General features: G+C 42.1%; 1 protein-coding gene across 2 annotated transcripts in view; it reads left to right on the forward strand.

Moving 5' to 3' along the window:
* The window catches only part of rad18 (RAD18 E3 ubiquitin protein ligase), a 238,750-nt gene that overhangs the window by 46,224 nt on the left and 173,628 nt on the right, over positions 1 to 18,898 (forward strand). The window contains exons 6-7 of one of the 2 annotated variants that reach the window (XM_073072485.1): positions 5,031 to 5,130; positions 6,927 to 6,971. In XM_073072485.1, coding sequence (XP_072928586.1) covers positions 5,031 to 5,130; positions 6,927 to 6,971 — 145 coding nt within the window. The remainder of the gene's footprint in view (positions 1 to 5,030; positions 5,131 to 6,926; positions 6,972 to 18,898) is intronic. The other variant, XM_073072486.1, reaches the window with a different exon arrangement.

Below are 18,898 nucleotides of genomic sequence, written 5' to 3' on the forward strand. Positions count from 1 at the left end.
CTGATTTTACCCACCAATCTCCTTTGTGGGACCTTATCAAATGCCTTCTGAAAATCGAGGTACACTACATCCACTGGATCTCCCTTGTCTAACTTCCTGGTTACATCCTCGAAAAACACCAATAGATTAGTCAAGCATGATTTGCCCTTGGTAAATCCATGCTGGCTCGGCCCAATCCTGTCACTGCTATACAGATATGCCACTATTTCATCTTTAATAAGGGACTCTAGCATCTTCCCCACTACTGATGTTAGGCTGACAAGACGATAGTTCTCTGTTTTCTCCCTCCCTCCTTTCTTAAAAAGTGGGATAACATTAGCCATTCTCCAATCCTCAGGAACTGATCCTGAATCTAAAGAACATTGGAAAATGATTACCAATGCATCCGCAATTTCCAGAGCCACCTCCTTTAGTACCCTAGGATGCAGACCATCTGGACCTGGGGATTTGTTAGCCTTCAGTCCCATCAGTCTACTCATCACTGTTTCCTTCCTAATGTCAATTTGTTTCATTTCCTCTGTTACCCTATGTCCTTGGCCCATCCATACATCTGGGAGATTGCTTGTGTCTTCCCTAGTGAAGACAGATCTAAAGTACTTATTAAATTCTTCTGCCGTTTCTCTGTTTCCCATAACAATTTCACCCAATTCATTCTTCAAGGGCCCAACATTGTTCTTAACTATCTTCTTTCTCTTCACATACCTAAAAAAGCTTTTGCTATCCTCCTTTATATTCCTGGCTAGCTTGCGTTCGTACCTCATTTTTTCTCCCTGTATTGTCTTTTTAGTTAAGTTCTGTTGTTCCTTAAAAATTTCCCAATCATCTGTCCTCCCACTCACCTTAGCTCTGTCATACTACTTTTTTTTAATGCTGTGCAATCTCTGACTTCCTTTGTCAACCACTGTGGCCCCTTTCCTCCCTTTGAATCCTTCCTTCTCCGGGGGATGAACTGATTTTGCACCTTGTGCATTATTCCCAAGAATACCTGCCACTGCTGTTCAACTGTCTTTTCTGCTTGGATATCCGTCCAGTCAACTTTGGCCAGCTCCTCCCTCATGGCTCCATAGTCTCCTTTGTTCAACTGCAACACTGACACCTCCAATCTGCCCTTATCCTTCTCAAATTGCAGATAAAAACTTATCATATTATGGTCACTACCTCCTAATGGCTCCTTTACTTCAAGATCACTTATCAAATCCTGTTCATTACACAACACTAAATCCGGAATAGCTTTGGCCCTGGTCGGCTCCCGTACAAGCTGTTCCAAGAATGCATCCCGTAGGCACTCTACAAATTCCCTATCCAGGGGTCCAGCACCAACCTGATTCTCCCAGTTCAACTGCATGTTGAAATTCCCCATAACTACTGCAACATTACCTTTGCCACATGCCAATGTTAACTCCCTATTCAACTTGCACCCAATATCCATGCTACTGTTTGGTGGCCTTTAGACACCACCCATTAGGGTCTTTTTGCCCTCACTGTTCCTCAGTTCTATCCACACAGACTCTACTTCTCCTGATCCTATGTCCCCCCCTTGCAAAGGACTGAATCTCATTCCTCACCAACAGGGCCACCCCACCCCCTCTGCCCACATTTCTGACCCTACTATAGCACGTATACCCTTGTACATTCATTTCCCAGGTCTGATCTCCCTGCAGCCATGTCTCCGTTATCCCAACAACATCATTGTTACCCATTCGCACCTGAGCTTCTAGCTCATCCGCCTTATTTCTGGCACTTCGTGCATTCAGATATAGAATTTTTAGCCCATTTCTCCTCTCTCTGTTTGAATCACTGCCTATTGTGCTTAACCCAGCTCCCCAAACTCCCATCGGGCTATAGGCCCCTTGAATTTTGTTGTCCTTCCTAAATTTACTTATTTTTTCTGCACATTTAAATCCATGTTCCGTCAGACCATCCCTCTGTACATGTGTACTCCTTATCACTTGTTCTGCCTCACCTTTCTCTACTACACACTTAATATTCTGGAACCGTGTAGTCCCCACCTGTCCTTTATTCTTCATCTCGCTATCCTCTCTCACATTCTGGATCCCTGCCCCCTGCAAATTTAGTTTAAACCCCCCTGAGCAGCACTAGCAAACTTTCCTGTAAGAATGTTAGTACCGCTCCAGTTCAGGTGTAAACCATCCCTTCGGAACAGATCCCACCTTCCCTGGAACAAAGCCCAATTATCTAAAAACCTGAAGTCCTCCCTCCTGCACCATCCTCTCAGCCACGTATTAATCTGTATAATCCTTCTGTTCCTTGCCTCACTCGCACGTGGCACAGGTAGCAATCCTGAGATTGTTACCCTGGAGGTCCTGCCCTTCAGCTTCGCACCTAACTCCCTGAAATCACTACACAGTACCCCCTCACTCATCCTTCCCACGTCGTTGGTCCCTACATGGACCACAACATCTGGGTTCTTGCCCTCCCTCTCGAGAATAACCTGCACCCGATCTGAGATGTCTTATGGTTTTATGGTTTTATTCTGAGACAGTGCCCTCTGGTCCTTGACGCTCCCAGGAGAACAATCATTCTCTCCACATTTACCCCTGTCTAGACCTTAGTTGTTTCAATAAGGTTGCTTTACATTAAACTGTAGTTAGTACAGTCTCATCCTGTTTAACCCTGCCTCACAGGGTTAATCTGGAATTATCCACATGAATCTTCTCTGAACCAACTGTAATGAATTACCTTTCCTTAAATAGAGGGACTAAGGTTGTTTACATTACTCCAGATGTGGTCTTACTAGTAGCTGTACTGATATCATAAAGCTTTCATATTTAATCCCTTTAAAATAAGGCCCAGCAGTCAATTATTTTCCCTATTGCTTGTTAAATATATCATATTTCATGTACAAGGGCACCATAAATCCCTTTGTTCTGCAGCTTTTTGTAAGTTTTCTCCATATAAAATTATTTTTTTCTAACTGAACATTTTCTCATTTCCACATTATATTCCATATGCTAACTTTTTATTTGCTCATTAACCTATCAGTTTCTGTCCGTACACTCTTACAGTCCTGGTACTGATCCTGTGTTTTCCCACTGATAGCTTGCTAAGCTGAAGATAACCACCTTATCTCTACTCACTGCTTCTTTGGGACCTCAAAGCAACCGTATTGAAACAACTAAGATGCTTAAGGTCTAGAGAGGGTAAATATGGAGAGTATGATTATTCTCCTGATAGAAATATTCAGTATTTCTGCTCGTTCTCTTTATCCACTCATATTGAGACTTAGAAACATAGAAAAACTACAGCACAATACAGGCCCTTCGGCCCACAATGCTGGCTGAACATGTACTTACTTAGAAATTACCTTGGTTACCAATAGTCCTCTATTTTTTTAAGCTTCATGTACCTATCTAGGATTCTCTTAAAAGACCCTGTTGTATCTGCCTCCACCACCGTCGCTGGCAGTCCATTCCATGTACTCACCACTCACTGTGTTTATAAAAAAAAAACTTACCCCTAACATCTGCTTTGTACCTACTTCCAAGCACCTTAAAACCGTGCCCTCTCGTGTTAGCCATTTCATCCCTGGGAAAGAGCCTTTGACTATCCACACGATCGATGCCTCTCATCATCTTATACAGCTCTATCAGGTCACCTCTCATCCTCTGCTGCTCCGAGGAGAAAAGTCAAGTTCACCTAACCTTTTCTTATAAGGCATGCTTCCCAATCTGGGCAACATCTTTGTAAATCCCCTCTGCACCCTTTCTATAGTTTTCACATCCTTCCTGTAACAAGGTGACCAGATTTGAACACAGTACTCCAAGTGGGGTCTGACCAGGGTCTTGTATAGCTGTAACATTACCTCTCGGCTCTTGAACTCAATCCCATGGTTGATGAAGGCCAATGCACACAGTCAACCTGTGCAGCAGTGTTGAGTGTCCTATGGACTTGGACCCCAAGATCCCTATGATCCACCACACTGCCAAGAGTATTACCATTAAGACCATATTTTGCCATTATTTTTGACCTACAAAAATAAACCACTTCACAGTTATCTGGGTTGAACTTCATCTGCCACTTCTCTGCCCAGTTTTGCATCCTCTGTAACCTCTGACAGCCCTCCACACTATCCACAACACCCCAGCATTTGTGTCAACAACAAATTTACTAACCCATTCCTCCACTTCCTCATCCAGGTCATTTATAAAAATCACAAAGAGAAGGGGTCCCAGAACAGATCCCTGAGGCACACTACTGGTCACCAACCTCTATGCAGAATATGACCTGTCCACAACCACTCTTTGTTTACTCAAGAAAACTCTAATATTCTGTATTATTCATGAAACCATTGCTGACTCTGCCAAATTAAATTGTGATTTTTCAGATGTGTTGCTTTTACTTCAATTTTAACACACACAATGCTAGAAAAATTCAGCACGTCAAGCAGTATCTGTGAAGGGGAATAAACAGTTACCATTTCATCTGGCTGATTGTTTTATTACCTGCTTTTTGTTGGAGATGCAACACTGACAGTTTTCCAACCCTCTGGTACATCTCCAAAATCCAAGGATATTTGGACATTTATAACTAAGACATCCACATCTTGGTAGTCATTTATTTCAGGGAGATTTGATTGAAATAATCAGCTGATACTGTTTCATTTGGCAGGGTTATAGTAATTGGAGTATACAAATTCAGAAATTGATATGAGAGTTCCTATTTTAATGAATGGCTCAGGAAAGTGGTGTATGAAAGATTGGATGGAAGCAGGTTAGATACTTGTACAGGAAAAAAAGATATGGGGATTGACCAGTGGAATGGGATGAATTGGATTGCACTTTAAGTTGTTGCTGCAGGTTGAATGGGTTTCTGTGCTGCATGAATCAACATTGAATCTTACTTTTGTTTCTGTATTAGCCACATAGGGCATGACGGAAAATATATGATGTGGATGTGGTTGATAGTCAACCTCCATTTGTGAACAGGAAGCCTGAAACAGCATTTCTAGGACTATGGCATATGCTGTACTATGCTGTATAACCAACATTTTCTCTTCTTTTTTCTTGTAGTGGATTGTCCTGTTTGTGCAGTTGCTGTCCCTGAAAAGTACATTAACAGGCATCTCGATGGCTGCCTAACACGAGAAGATAAAAAGGAAAGTCTACGAAGGTACTACATTCATATTGGCTCATATATTACTGTTGTGCAAAATGTTGTATTGTCTTATTCAGGTGCTTTCTTATTAGCAGTCCTTCAAGCACATTAAACAAGTGATTCTTTCATTTTGGATCAGCAAGTATCTGTTAAGATGTAGCATAAGGACAAAGAATTTGGAATAGCTCATTGTTTATAGTTTAACATTGTTTATGTGGAATCTTTGATTTTCAGCTTATTACTTTGGGTGTTAATATTGGAAGTAGGATTATTTTCTTAAACATTCATCAGCAGTAATAATTTAGGCTTTAGATTCAGATCAGATTCAGATTCAGTTTATTGTCATATAGAAACCATAAATGCAATGCAGTTAAAAAATGAGACAACGTTCCTCCAGAATGATATCACAAAAGCACATGACAAAACAGACTACACCAGAAAATCCACATAACGTTTGGCAATCCCCAATCCAGAGTCCGGAGAGGCTGCTGCGTATTAATATCGTGCTACCGTCTTAGCACGTTCCCCGGAAAGGAGCTCCATATCCACCAGACAAGCAAGACCAAAAACTAAAGCTACAAGACCTGCACAAAACCACATAGTTACAACAGTGCAAACAATAGCATAATTGATTAAAAAAACAGACCATGGGCACAATAAAAATAGTTCAAAGATGTTAAAGAACTATAAGTTCAAAAGAAATCACTACACAGTTTCCACAAGTAGAGCATAATTTAGAGCATAATTCAGGAATTGTGAGCAATATACTTGTGCGCTGTTCTCCCCCCCCCCCCCCCCCTTGCATTCAGTCATCTGCAAACATAATTGGATTATAATCTTAATGGCAGATGTTGGGCGATGATATTCTGTAAATTCAAGAACTCAGTTTATCAGTTACCCTGCCCAAGGCCACCACACTTGGAGCCAAATATTTGGTTAGTTGGTTCAGAATCAGAATCAGGTTTAATATCACTGATATGCGTCATGAAATTTTTTGACTTTGAGGCAGCAGTACAATGCAATATATAAAAACAGAGGGAAAAATGCTGTGAATTAGTGGGTTAGTACCACCAGGATTACTCTGGTATTAACCTTCCACATCCTTTCTATCTGCTCTTTCAAGCCCTGGTATTTCTCCAGCTTCTCATATTCTTTCTTCCTGATGTTACTGTCATTCAGGATTACCAAATCTATTATTATTACTTTCTTCTGACCCTTGTCCAATATTACTATGTCTGGTTGGTTGGCCAGTACCTTTGATTCAGTCTGTATTTGGATCTCCCACAGGATTTTAGCTCTGTCATTCTCCACTACCTTCTCAGGTGTTTCCCATTTGTCCAATCTATTCTCAGTGCAGATGTTCCTGTACACAATTCTTGCAACTTGGTTGTGCCGTTCAGTGTATGCGGTCCCTGCCTGTGTCTTGCACCCTGTTACTATCTGCTGGATGTTTCAGTGGATTTCTTGCACAGTCTGCATCTTGGGTCTTGTCTGGTGTGATAGAACCCTGCTTCTATTGCTCTTGTGCTCAATGCCTGTTCTTGTGCAGCCATGAGCAGTGCCTCTGTGTTGTCCCTCAACCCTGCCATTTCCAGCCATTGGTAGGACTTTATGCTAGCCTCCTCTGATATCTGGCGATGGTACATCCTGTGCAGTGGATGTACCATCCTGCCATGGCCTCTGTCCTCTGGCTCTGCTTTACCTACTTCCATTTCCATGTTCCCTGCCTGTTGTCTGAGGTATTCTCCTTGCAGGTCATTCTTAGGGGCCATCTTCCTGACATACTCATGGGTGCTTTGCATTTTTTCCAGGACTGTGACCTTGACACTTCCAAGTCCCCATCCTCCTTTATTCCTGTGAGTATATAGTTGCTCAATGTTGGACTTTGGGTGGGATCTTCCATGTATTGTCAGTAGTTTCTGGGTCTTGCATTTATCATCTACAAGATGATGCTATTAGTTCTGCGCTGTGGGGCACCATGATTGGATGTCTCCAGCTCAAGATGTGATAGCAGTCTTCTGTTGACAATATTTGATTGCTAGGTAACCAGTTGTTTTAACAAATATAAAGAACTGGACATCACCAGGGCCTGACATGATCTATGCCTATTGGCTGAAGAAACTAACAGCATTACATACATGGCTGGCAGCTCAAAGGAACCAACTGCTTGAATAACGCTTTCATCGTGACTGGCTAATTTGAGGAAAGGCAGTACTCATAATGAAGAATCCTTACGAAGTAGCGACACCATCACACTACTGGCCTAAACCTGCCTGTGTTACGTACCATCAGCAATAGATTATACACTAAGTCAGGTTTAATGTTAAAACTACTATCTTTATTAGTATCTACTTAAAATATAGAAACTTAAACGAGATAAAAGTTAAGTGTTATGCATATATATGTATGTATATATATGTAGCTCCCAAACCACCAAGCTTAGGAACAATTCTTAAAGTCTTAAAATGGTAAAGTAGAAAAGTTCAGTAATCCACAAAATGAGTGAGGGGAGAGATTTGTAATCCAGGATATAATGTAGAGAGGAAGGCAATTACGTCGAATTCCACAAACTCCCTCCTGGGTAAGCAAAGTTCTTGTCCGTCGAGCCGTTCCAAAATCCACTAACCCTGATTCCTAGTAAAGGTCCAACAAAAGTGACACCACAGGATACCCAACCAATCCACACATATGGATTATACGAAGTGGCAGTCACACATCCTTTGTGCACTGCGTGCCGATAATCAACCCAACTTTTTGGGCATAGGAGAGTTCCAAACCGTAGGAGTGACAAGCTGAAGTTCCAACAGCTTTTCCGTCTCTCCGTGTCTGTCTGTCTCTCTTCCCCCTCCCCCCTCCCACTTTCCCTCTCTTCCTCCCTCCCTCCAGTCCACAGTAGGCTGCCCCAGCCCGTGACTGACGTCATAGTCCTGCCTCATTCAGGCACTCTTAAAGTAACACTCTCAGTATGAGCCTACATGTAACACCTGCCAACAACATGGAAGCTCCTATCAGGCATCATAGTCATCAGCATGAAGGAACATGTGTGTAAATTCCTGAGTCCAGTAATGGAAACAGAGGCTCCGAGCACTGGTAGACAAAGTAGTCATGTGAGACTCCAAGACCAGGTAAACCAGCCTAAGCACAGCCTGGCTTGATTACCAGAAAACATATGACTCAATGCCCCTCACAGGGATCCTGGAATACCAGTCTGTACAAGTGTCAACAAGACACTGGGAACCTTCATCAAGAACTCAATGGACTGTTGAAGAACAATGCTACAATGTAACTCAAAGCCAGTAGCACGTGTCCATTAAATGTGGAATATTCCAGGGTGATGCAGTATCCCTACTGCTGTTCTAAATAGGCTTGAACCTCCTCAGCCAGATCATCTTCAAGAGTGGGTATGGTTACGGGTTCAAGAGTGGAGTGACTGTCAGCCACTTCCTGTACGTGGATGACATCAAGCTGTATGCCAGAAATTAAAGAGACATTGACTCACTAATCCATTTGATAAGGTGTACAGCCGTCATTGGGACCGGGAAAATGCAGGCAGATGGTAGTGAAAAGAGGCAAACTCATTAAGACTGAAGGAGTTGAGTTACCTGAAGGCCACGTACCAGATGTACAGGACAGCTACAAATAACTGGGGATCCTGCAGGTGCATGATGAGGACACAAGGAAGGCTTCAACATCCAAGTTCCTCCAAAGAGTGAGACAGGTCCTAAAAAGCTAACGGAATGGGAAGAACAAGATCAGAGGCCAGCACATCCGCCTTACCAGTCAGCAGATACCCAGTCGCAATAGCATGCTGGTCAAGGAACGAACTGGAAGTTGCTGACATCAAGACACGGAAACTGCTAACAGTACATGGAGGATTCCACCTTAAGTACAGCATTGAGCGACTGTACACCTGTACACCCTCTGGAATAAAGGAGGAAGGAGACTTGGAAGTGTCAAGGCCACAGCCCTGGTAGAAATGCAATATATATATATATATATATATATATATATATATATAAAGTAAAATTAAATAAATAGTGCAAAAATAGAAATTTTTAAAAAAGTAGTGAGGTAGTGTTATTGGGTGCAATGTCCATTCAGAACTTGGATGGCTGAGGGGAAGAAGTTCCTGAACCATTAAATGTGTGCCTTCATGCTTTTCTGCCCTCTTCCTGATGCTAGCATTGAGAACAAAGCATGACCTGGGTAATGGCGGTTCTTAATGATGTCAGCCTTTTGAGGCATCGCTCCTTGACGATGTCCTGGATACTACTGAAGGTAGTTCTCATGATAGAGTTCACTAAGTTTACAACTCTTTACAGCTTGCTTCGATCCTGTGCAGTAGCTGCACCCCCCCACTTTCATAACAAATACTGGTGATTGCCTACGTACTGGCTTTTCTTATTGGAAGTTCATTATTTAAGTGCTCAAGACTCAAGTTGCTGCATGCCGCTGACTTTGCTCCTATACTGTCAGTGTAGAGCTGTTCTAACACCCTTTGTGCTCTTTGTACCTTATTTGGAAAGCAAGTGGAGAAGAAAGGCAAATGTAGTTTGATCGCTGGAGAAAGTTACCTCTCTCCATTTCTGCTTGTAATGTGTGTAATCTTCTGAAAGTGCTGGATCAGAAGACTGAGGATACCCACATGCAGGGAGAGGCTGGCCTGCCTATTATGACCCATTTAACCATCAGCTTTTTAACTTTTTAACCATTTAACCAAAAAGCTTGCTGCAATGCAGCAACAATAACCTTAAGCTTATACTCCATGCTTTATGAATAGAAGAATAACTGTCAGTTCCAACATGCAGATTATGGCACTTAATCTAATTTGCTTTTAGAAACTCTTGATAAACTTGATAAGTTTGAACCAATGCTCACAGTCATTTTTTCTATTTCGCTGATAGGGACCCTATTGGATCCTTTTGAGAATGGTTGCTAATCCTCAATTATAAAGAGCTTATTTTCTAATATATATGTGGATTGATGATTTTGCTATTGCCATTAAAAAAAGTTAATTAGAACATCTCTGTTTCACAAAACTGAAAGTTACTCTGGTGGATACTTGTATTCAGAAGGCTGGATAATTTAAGCATGAATAAGGGAGGGATGTAGCTCATTGGGAGTAAAGATTATACACATTTAAGACAGATATATATAGGAGGAGTAAATGAAATTGTGAATTAGAGTTAAATGCCTGGATTAGAGCAATCCATCTTCGTATATCCAAAGCTAATTGCTGTGTTTATTAATGCCATTCATTTTGTTTAGTTAGTCTTTTTATTATCTTGTTTTCCCAATCAAAAATACTTCCTTTGTGCTGTACTGTGTCTCCTATTTTACCATTCATTGATCTCATAAATTGCTGGAGTTTTTAAATAACATTTTAGCATTCTTGAAGGCACTCACTTGTGCTGAGGTATGGTACCTTGAGGGAAATGGTCATGTTGACCAGAATGAAGTGATTAGTCGATATTTCACAATTAATCCTGAAGATGGCAACAGCTACCCATTAACGTTTTGTCATAGTCACAGATATCAGTCAGGAGTGGGAGCTGCAGCTGAGTTTCTGATTTGTTTTAGAACTGCACTTACTTTGCTTTAAAATTATTGATTAATTTTAGCATCTAGACAGAGAGCATGTAAATCAGCCTAAACCAGAAACAGTTTTGACAGCAGGTTCAGAGAAGCCCTATGTGCTGATGAACCTCTCTGATTTGCAGGGTCTGGCCTTTCAGTGAACAACTGGATCTAGGATTGTACTGAATGGTCCAGTGGATGGCAATTAGTGAGTTTGGAGGGCTCAGCAGTCATTGAGAGATCTACCTCAGTGACTAAGCTTTCTTCCCATTTACTAGATTAATATCCTGGCCTGGCATTTATTTTCAAAATGTAAGAATGAAAGCAGTAACAGAAAATTACTGTTTTCCTTCATACTGGATTCCTTCATACCATAGTTGGTCAACTGTTGCCTTAATGTTAAAGTCAGTCATTTTTACCTTCCTCCTAGAATTCAGATCTTTATTTCACCTTTGGCCCAAGGTTGTGGTGAAGTTCACACTATATGTGGATGAGCAGGGTTTGAGTGAGGAAGTGCTCCACAATAGCACTATAATTGACATACCGTAGATTTCACATTACAGAGCGCACCTGATTAAAAGCTGCAGGCTCTAATTTTAGAAAGAAAATCAATTTTGTACTTGTACAAGCCCCACCGGATTTTAGGCCGCAGGTGTCCCACGTTGTAATATGAGATATTTACACAGAAAGATATTACACGTGAGGATTTTTTAACTTTTAATTAAATCCATATGGTAACATAAACAAATACATATTGCAAATGCTTTTTTTCGAACCGTGCCTGTAACACGGCTACTTTTAAATATACATACGTATCGGTAACACACAAATTACGTTGCGTATACTTTTTTACTGAACAGTGCACGAACAACATTCCAATATCTCCTAACGACTGGTAAAAAAATATATACTGCAGCCTACCAGGAAAAGTTATTGATCGCCTTTAACTTAAAAGCAGCGTTTTCACGCGGGTCTAATGCTGCTCGCCCCCACCTTCCCGTTTATCGCAAACCGGTATTTCCCACAAGACGCGGCGAAACCGGATGTGACGTCATAGTATCCCGGGATGTAGTACAGAAAACAAATATATTTAAAACACTTCTAACTTTAACTAGAAAATACTAACAAATGAATTACTAAGCGAAAATATTATAAACTAAATAACTGCCATAAAGGCAGCACAATGCTTTTCTTCGAGTGTTTTCCATGTTGATGAGGGTGAGTACAAATGACTGATTTACAATAATTTAATTGTGAAAGTGCGCTTGATTTATCGTACAATTTCATTGGACCTCTGTGAACTACTCATCAATTTTATTGGTCTACTGTTACGAGGCAAAATGTTTTTGGCGGCATGAAAAAAAATCATGCATTAGCCGCACCGTAGTAAAGGCCGCAGTGTTCAAAGCTGTTCAAAGCGTGGGAAAAAAGTAGCGGCTTATAATCCGGCATCTACGGTATTTGATCACTCAGCAAACAATTGAGAACCGACCTGGGTGATGACGGATCTCTGGCTGAACATGATTGCACTCTTCGATTTTGTGTTTAATACTTATGTATTGTTTGAAAGGATATTGTAGGTTCTAGATTCATAGAAACATAGAAAACCTACAGCACAATACAGACCCTTCGGCCCAGAAAGTTGTGCCAAGCATGTCCCTACGTCAGAAATTACTAGGCTTACCTATAGCTCGCTACATTACTAAGCTCCATGTACCTATCTAAAAGCCTCTTAAAAGACCCTATCATATCCGCCTCCAACACCGTTGCCGGCAGCCCATTCCATGTACTCACCACTCTCTGAGTAAAAAAGTTACTCCTGACACCTCCTCTGTACCTACTCCCCAGCACCTTAAACCTGTGTCCTCTTGTGGCAACCATTTCAGCCCTGGGAAAAAGCCTCTGAATATCCACACGATCAATGCCTCTCATCATCTTGTACACCTCTATCAGGTCACCTCTCATCCTCCATCGCTCCAAGGAGAAAAGGCTGAGTTCACTCAACCTATTCTCATAAGGCATGCTCCCCAATCCAGGCAATATACTTTAAATCTCCTCTGCACCCTTTCTATGACTTCCACATCCTTCCTATAGTGATGGGACCAGAACTGAGCACAGTACTCTAAGTGGGGTCTGACCAGGGTCTTAGATAGCTGTAACATTACCTCTTGCTCCTAAATTCAATTCCACGATTGATGAAGGCCAATACACCATGCGCCTTCTTAACCACAGAGTCAACCTGCGCAGCTGCTTTGAGCGTCCTGTGGACTCGGACGCCCAAGATACCTCTGATCCTCCATACTGCCAAGAGTCTTACCATTAATACTGTATTCTGCCATCATATTTGATCTACCAAAATGAACCACTTCACACTTATCTGGGTTGAACTCCATCTGCCACTTCACAACCCAGTTTTGCATATAATCAATGTTCTGCTGCAGCTTCTGACAGCCCTCCACACTATCCACAAAACCTCCAACCTTTGTGTCATCAGCAAACTTACTAACCCATTCCCTCCACTTCCTCATCCACGTCATTTATAAAAATCACAAAGAGTAAGGGCCCCAGAAGAGATCCCTGACGCACTCCACTGGTGACTGACCTCCATGCAGAATGTGATCCGTTTTTACAACCACTCTTTGCCTTCTGTGGGCAATTCAGTTCTGGATCCACAGAGCAATATTCCCTTTGATCCCATGCCTCCTTACTTTTTCAATAAGCCTTGGGGTACCTTATCAAATGCCTTGCTGAAATCCATATACACTACATCTACTGCTCTTCTTTCATCAATGTCTTTAGTCACATTCTCAAAAAATTCAGTCACGCTCGTAAGGCACGACCTGCCCTTGACAAAACCATGCTGACTACTCCTAATCATATTATACCTCTCCAAGTGTTCATAAATCCTGCCTCTCAGGATCTTTTCCATCAACTTACCAACCACTGAGGTAAGACTCACTGGTCTAGAATTTCCTGGGTTATCACCACTCCCTTTCTTGAATAAAGGAACAACATCCGCAACCCTCCAATCCTCTGGAAACTCTCCCGTCCCCATTGATGATGCAAAGATCATCGCCAGAGGCTCGGGAATCTCCTCCCTCGTCTCCCAGAGTAGCCTGGGGTACATTTCGTCCGATCCCGGTAACTTATCCAACTTGATGCTTTCCAAAAGCTCCAGCACATCCTCTTTCGTAATATCTACATGCTCAAGCTTTTCAGTCTGCTGCAAGTCATCACTGCAATCACTAAGATTCTTTTCCATAGTGAATACTGAAGTAAAGTATTCATTAAGTACCTCTGCTTTTTCCTCCAGTTCCGTACATACTTTCCCACCGTCACACTTGATAGGTCCTATTTTTTTCACATCTTGTCCTCTTGCTCTTCACATACTTGTAGAATGCCTTGGGGTTTTCCTTAATTCTGCCTGCTGAGGCCTTCTTATGGCCCCTTCTGGCTCTCCTAATTTCCTTCTTGACCTCCTTCCTAGTAGCCTTATAATCTTCTAGATCTCTTGCATTACCTAGCTCTCTGAACCTTTTGTAAGCTTTTCTTTTCTTCTTGACTAGATTTATTACTGCCTTTGTACACCACAGTTCTTGTTCCCTACCATAACTTCTCTGTCTCATTGGAACGTACCGAATCAGAAATCCACACAAATATCCCCTGAATATTTGCCACATTTCTTCCGTACTTTTCCCTGAGAACATCTGTTTCCAATTTCCTGCCTGATAGCCTCATAATTCCCCTTACTCCAATTAAACACTTTTCTATTTTGTCTGTTCCTATCTCTCTCCAATGCTATTGTAAAGGAGGTAGAATTATGATCACTATGTCCAAGATGCTCTCCCACTGAGAGATCTGATACTTGACTAGGTTCATTTCCTCATTGTCCCATTGCACTTACATCCATCATTATGAAGTGTTTCGAGAGGCTCAACATGAGGCATATCAAGATCCTGCTGCCCCCCTCATTGGGCCCCCTGCAGTTTGCGTACTGTCCCAACCGCTCAACAGATGACGCCATTGCCACCATCCTTCACCTGGCCCTGACCCACCTGGACAAAAAAGACACATACGTTCGGATGCTGTTCATAGACTTCAGTTCAGCATTCAACACAATCATCCCTCAGAAACTGATTGGAAAGCTAAGTCTACTGGGCCTGAACACCTCCCTCTGCAACTGGATCCTAGACTTCCTGCCTGGGAGTCCTCAGTCAGTCTGGATCAGGAGCAGCATCTCCAACACCATCACACTGAGCACGGGGGCCCCCCAGGGCTGTGTGCTCAGTCCACTGCTGTTCACTCTGCTGACCCACGACTGTGCTGCAACACACAGCTCGAACCATATCATCACATTCGCTGATTACACGACCGTGGTGGGTCTCATCAGCAAGAGCAATTGATTAGAATATGAACTGCAGAGTCCCTAAAAGTGAGTCCAAAGCTGCAAAGTCAGTTCAGCACTGAGATGCGTAATGCCGGTCCAGGAGTCTGATGGCTGCTGGGCAACAACTGCTCCTGAACCTGGGGGGAGGGACCCAAGACTCCTGCACCTCCTGCTCGATGGTAGTAGCAAAAAAAAAGGAAAGCCCACGTGCAATTCTCAAATCTATAGGAAAGCTGTATTACTACCAAATGTATTCCAGGGTGTCAGACATAGGAAAATAGAACCATAGAACATTACAGCACAGAAACAGACCTTTTGGCCCTTCTTGGCTGTGCCGAACCATTTTCTGCCTAGTCCCACTGACCTGCACCCGGGCCATATCCCTCCAAACTCCTCTCATCCATATACCTGTCCAAGTTTTTCTTAAATGTCAAAAGTGAGCCCGCATTCACTACTTCATCTGGCAGCTCAATCCACACTCCCACCACTCTCTGCGTGAAGAAGCATGTTAACGTACAGTAATCTTGAACATAAAGCCAGCCTCTCTAAACTTAGGCTATGTTGATTTTTAAATAGCACACCTGCAATGCTACATACACATCTTTGTAAAATGTGTAAGATGTGAGCTATTTTCAACTTCTAATCAATCATTACAGCTGAAAAATTCTAACCATCACAATTAAAAATTCTGTCCTGAAAGCTGCACATTTCTTAGAGGATGATTACATTTTCGCTGCTTAATCACAAATCATATAAATTCAACAGAATAGTGCTTAAGATCACAAAGCTGCACAGCTTATTTTCTAAGCATGTATATTCTTGCCAGCTGATAATATAAGCAAACATTATAGAGGCTTTGTCCTTCTATTTTAATCATTCCCTCAAGGTCACACCATATTTTGATTGGAGAAAGGCTAACTTTGAGGAGATGCGCAGGGATTTAGAGAGAGTGGAATGGGTCAAGTTGTTTTATGGGAAGGATGTAATAGAGAAATGGAGGTCATTTAAGGGTGAAATTATGAGGGTACAGAATCTTTATGTTCCTGTTCGGTTGAAAGGAAAGGTTAAAGGTTTGAAAGCGCCATGGTTTTCAAGGGATATTAGAAACTTGGTTCGAAAAAAGAGGGATGTCTACAATAGATATAGGCAGCATGGAGTAAAGGAATTGCTCGAGGAATATAAAGAATGTAAAAGGAAACTTAAGAAAGAGATTAGAAAAGCTAAAAGAAGTTACGAGTTTGGTTTGGCAAATAAGGTGGAAGTAAATCCGAAAGGCTTCTACAGTTATATTAAAAGCAAGAGGATAGTGAGGGATAAAATTGGTCCCTTAGAGAATCAGGGTGGTCAGCTATGTGTGGAGCCGAGGGAGATGGGAGAGATTTTGAACGATTTCTTCTCTTCGGTATTCACTAAGGAGAAGGATATTGAATGGTGTAAGGTGTGGGAAACAAGTAAGGAAATTATGGAACCTATGACAATTAAAGAGGTGGAAGTACTGGCGCTTTTAAGAAATTTAAAAGTGGATAAATCTCCAGGTCCTGACCGGATATTCCCCAGGACCTTGAGGGAAGTTTGTGTAGAGATAGCAGGAGCTCTGACGGAGATCTTTCAGATGTCATTAGAAACGGGGATTGTGCCGGAGGATTGGCGTATTGCTCATGTGGTTCCATTGTTTAAAAAGGGTTCTAGAAGTAAGCCTGGCAATTATAGACCTGTCAGTTTGACATCAGTGGTGGGTAAATTAATGGAAAGTATTCTTAGAGATAGTATTTATAATTATCTGGATAGACAGGATCTGATTAGGAGTAGCCAGCATGGATTTGTGCGTGGAAGGTCATGTTTGACAAACCTTATTGAATTTTTTGAAGTAGTTACGAGGAATGTTGACGAGGGTAAGGCAGTGGATGTAGTCTATATGGACTTCAGCAAGGCCTTTGACAAAGTTCCACATGGAAGGTTAGTTAAGAAGGTTCAGTCGTTAGGTATTAATGCTGGAGTAATAAAATGGATTCAACAGTGGCTAGATGGGAGATGCCAGAGAGTAGTGGTGGATAATTGTTTATCGGGATGGAGGCCGGTGACTAGCGGGGTGCCTCAGGGATCTGTTTTGGGCCCAATGTTGTTTGTAATATACATAAATGATCTGGATGATGGGGTGGTAAATTGGATTAGTAAGTATGCTGATGATACTAAGGTAGGAGGTGTTGTGGATAATGAGGTGGGTTTTCAAAGCTTGCAGGGAGATTTATGCCGGTTAGAAGAATGGGCTGAACGTTGGCAGATGGAGTTTAATGCTGAGAAGTGTGAGGTTCTACATTTTGGCAGGAATAATCCAAATAGAACATACAGGGTAAATGGTAGGGCATTGAGGAATGCAGTGGAACAGAGAGATCTAGGAATAACAGTGCATAGTTCCCTGAAGGTGGAGTCTCATGTAGATAGGGTGGTGAAGAAGGCTTTTGGAACGCTGGCCTTTATAAATCAGAGCATTGAGTACAGAAGTTGGGATGTAATGTTAAAATTGTACAAGGCATTGGTAAGGCCAAATTTGGAATATTGTGTACAGTTCTGGTCACCGAATTATAGGAAAGATATCAATAAATTAGAGAGAGTGCAGAGACGATTTACTAGGATGTTACCTGGGTTTCAGCACTTAAGTTACAGAGAAAGGTTGAACAAGTTAGGTCTCTATTCATTGGAGCGTAGAAGGTTGAGGGGGGATTTGATCGAGGTATTTAAAATGTTGAGAGGGATAGATAGAGTTGACGTGAATAGGCTGTTTCCATTGAGAGTAGGGGAGATTCAAACGAGAGGACATGATTTGAGAGTTAGGGGGCAAAAGTTTAAGGGAAACACGAGGGGGTATTTCTTTACTCAGAGCGTGATAGCTGTGTGGAATGAGCTTCCTGTAGAAGTAGTAGAGGCCAGTTCAGTTGTGTCATTTAAGGTAAAATTGGATAGGTATATGGATAGGAAAGGAGTGGAGGGTTATGGGCTGAGTGCGGGTAGGTGGGACTAGGTGAGATTAAGAGTTCGGCACGGACTAGGAGGGCCGGAATGGCCTGTTTCCGTGCTGTGATTGTTATATGTTATATGGTTATAATAGTTATGATCTTTTAAGAATCAATAGATTTCTGGCATGGTTCCAGACGACTGGAAAATTGCAAATGTCACTCCACTCTTCAAGAAGGGAGAGAGGCAGAAGAAAGGAAATTATAGGCCAGTTAGTCTTACCTCAGTGGCTGGGAAGATGTTAGAGTCAATTGTTAAGGATGTGGTTTCGGGGTACTTAGAGGCACACCATAAAATAGGCTGAAATCAGCATTTGCCCCTTACGGGCAAATCTTGCCTGACAAATCTGTTGGAACTCTTTTAAAGAATTAACAAGCAGGATAGACAAAGGAGAATCAGTGGATGTCGTGTGCTTGGATTTTCAGAAGGCCTTTGACAAGGTGCCACACACGAGGCTGTCTACAAGCTATGAGCCCGTGGTATTACAGGAAAGATTCTAGCATGGGTAAAGCAGTGGCTGATTGGCAGGAGGCAAAAAGTGGGAGTAAAGGGAGCCTTTTCTGGTTGGCTGCTGGCGACTAGTAGTGTTCCACAGGGACTTGTGTTGGGACTGCTTATCTGGATGATGGAACTGATCGCTCTCTGGCGAAGTTTGCGAAAAGATACAAAGATAGGTGGAGGGGCAGGTAGTGTTGAGGAAGCAGGGAGGCTGCAGAAGGACTGAGGAGAAAGGGCAAAGACGTGGTGGATGGAATATGATGTTGGGAAGTGTGCGGTCGTACACTTTGGTAGAAGAAATGAAAGAAT

This window comes from Hemitrygon akajei, chromosome 19 (assembly GCF_048418815.1).
Source record: "Hemitrygon akajei chromosome 19, sHemAka1.3, whole genome shotgun sequence".
In the NCBI taxonomy this organism is placed as follows: Eukaryota; Metazoa; Chordata; class Chondrichthyes; order Myliobatiformes; family Dasyatidae; genus Hemitrygon; species Hemitrygon akajei.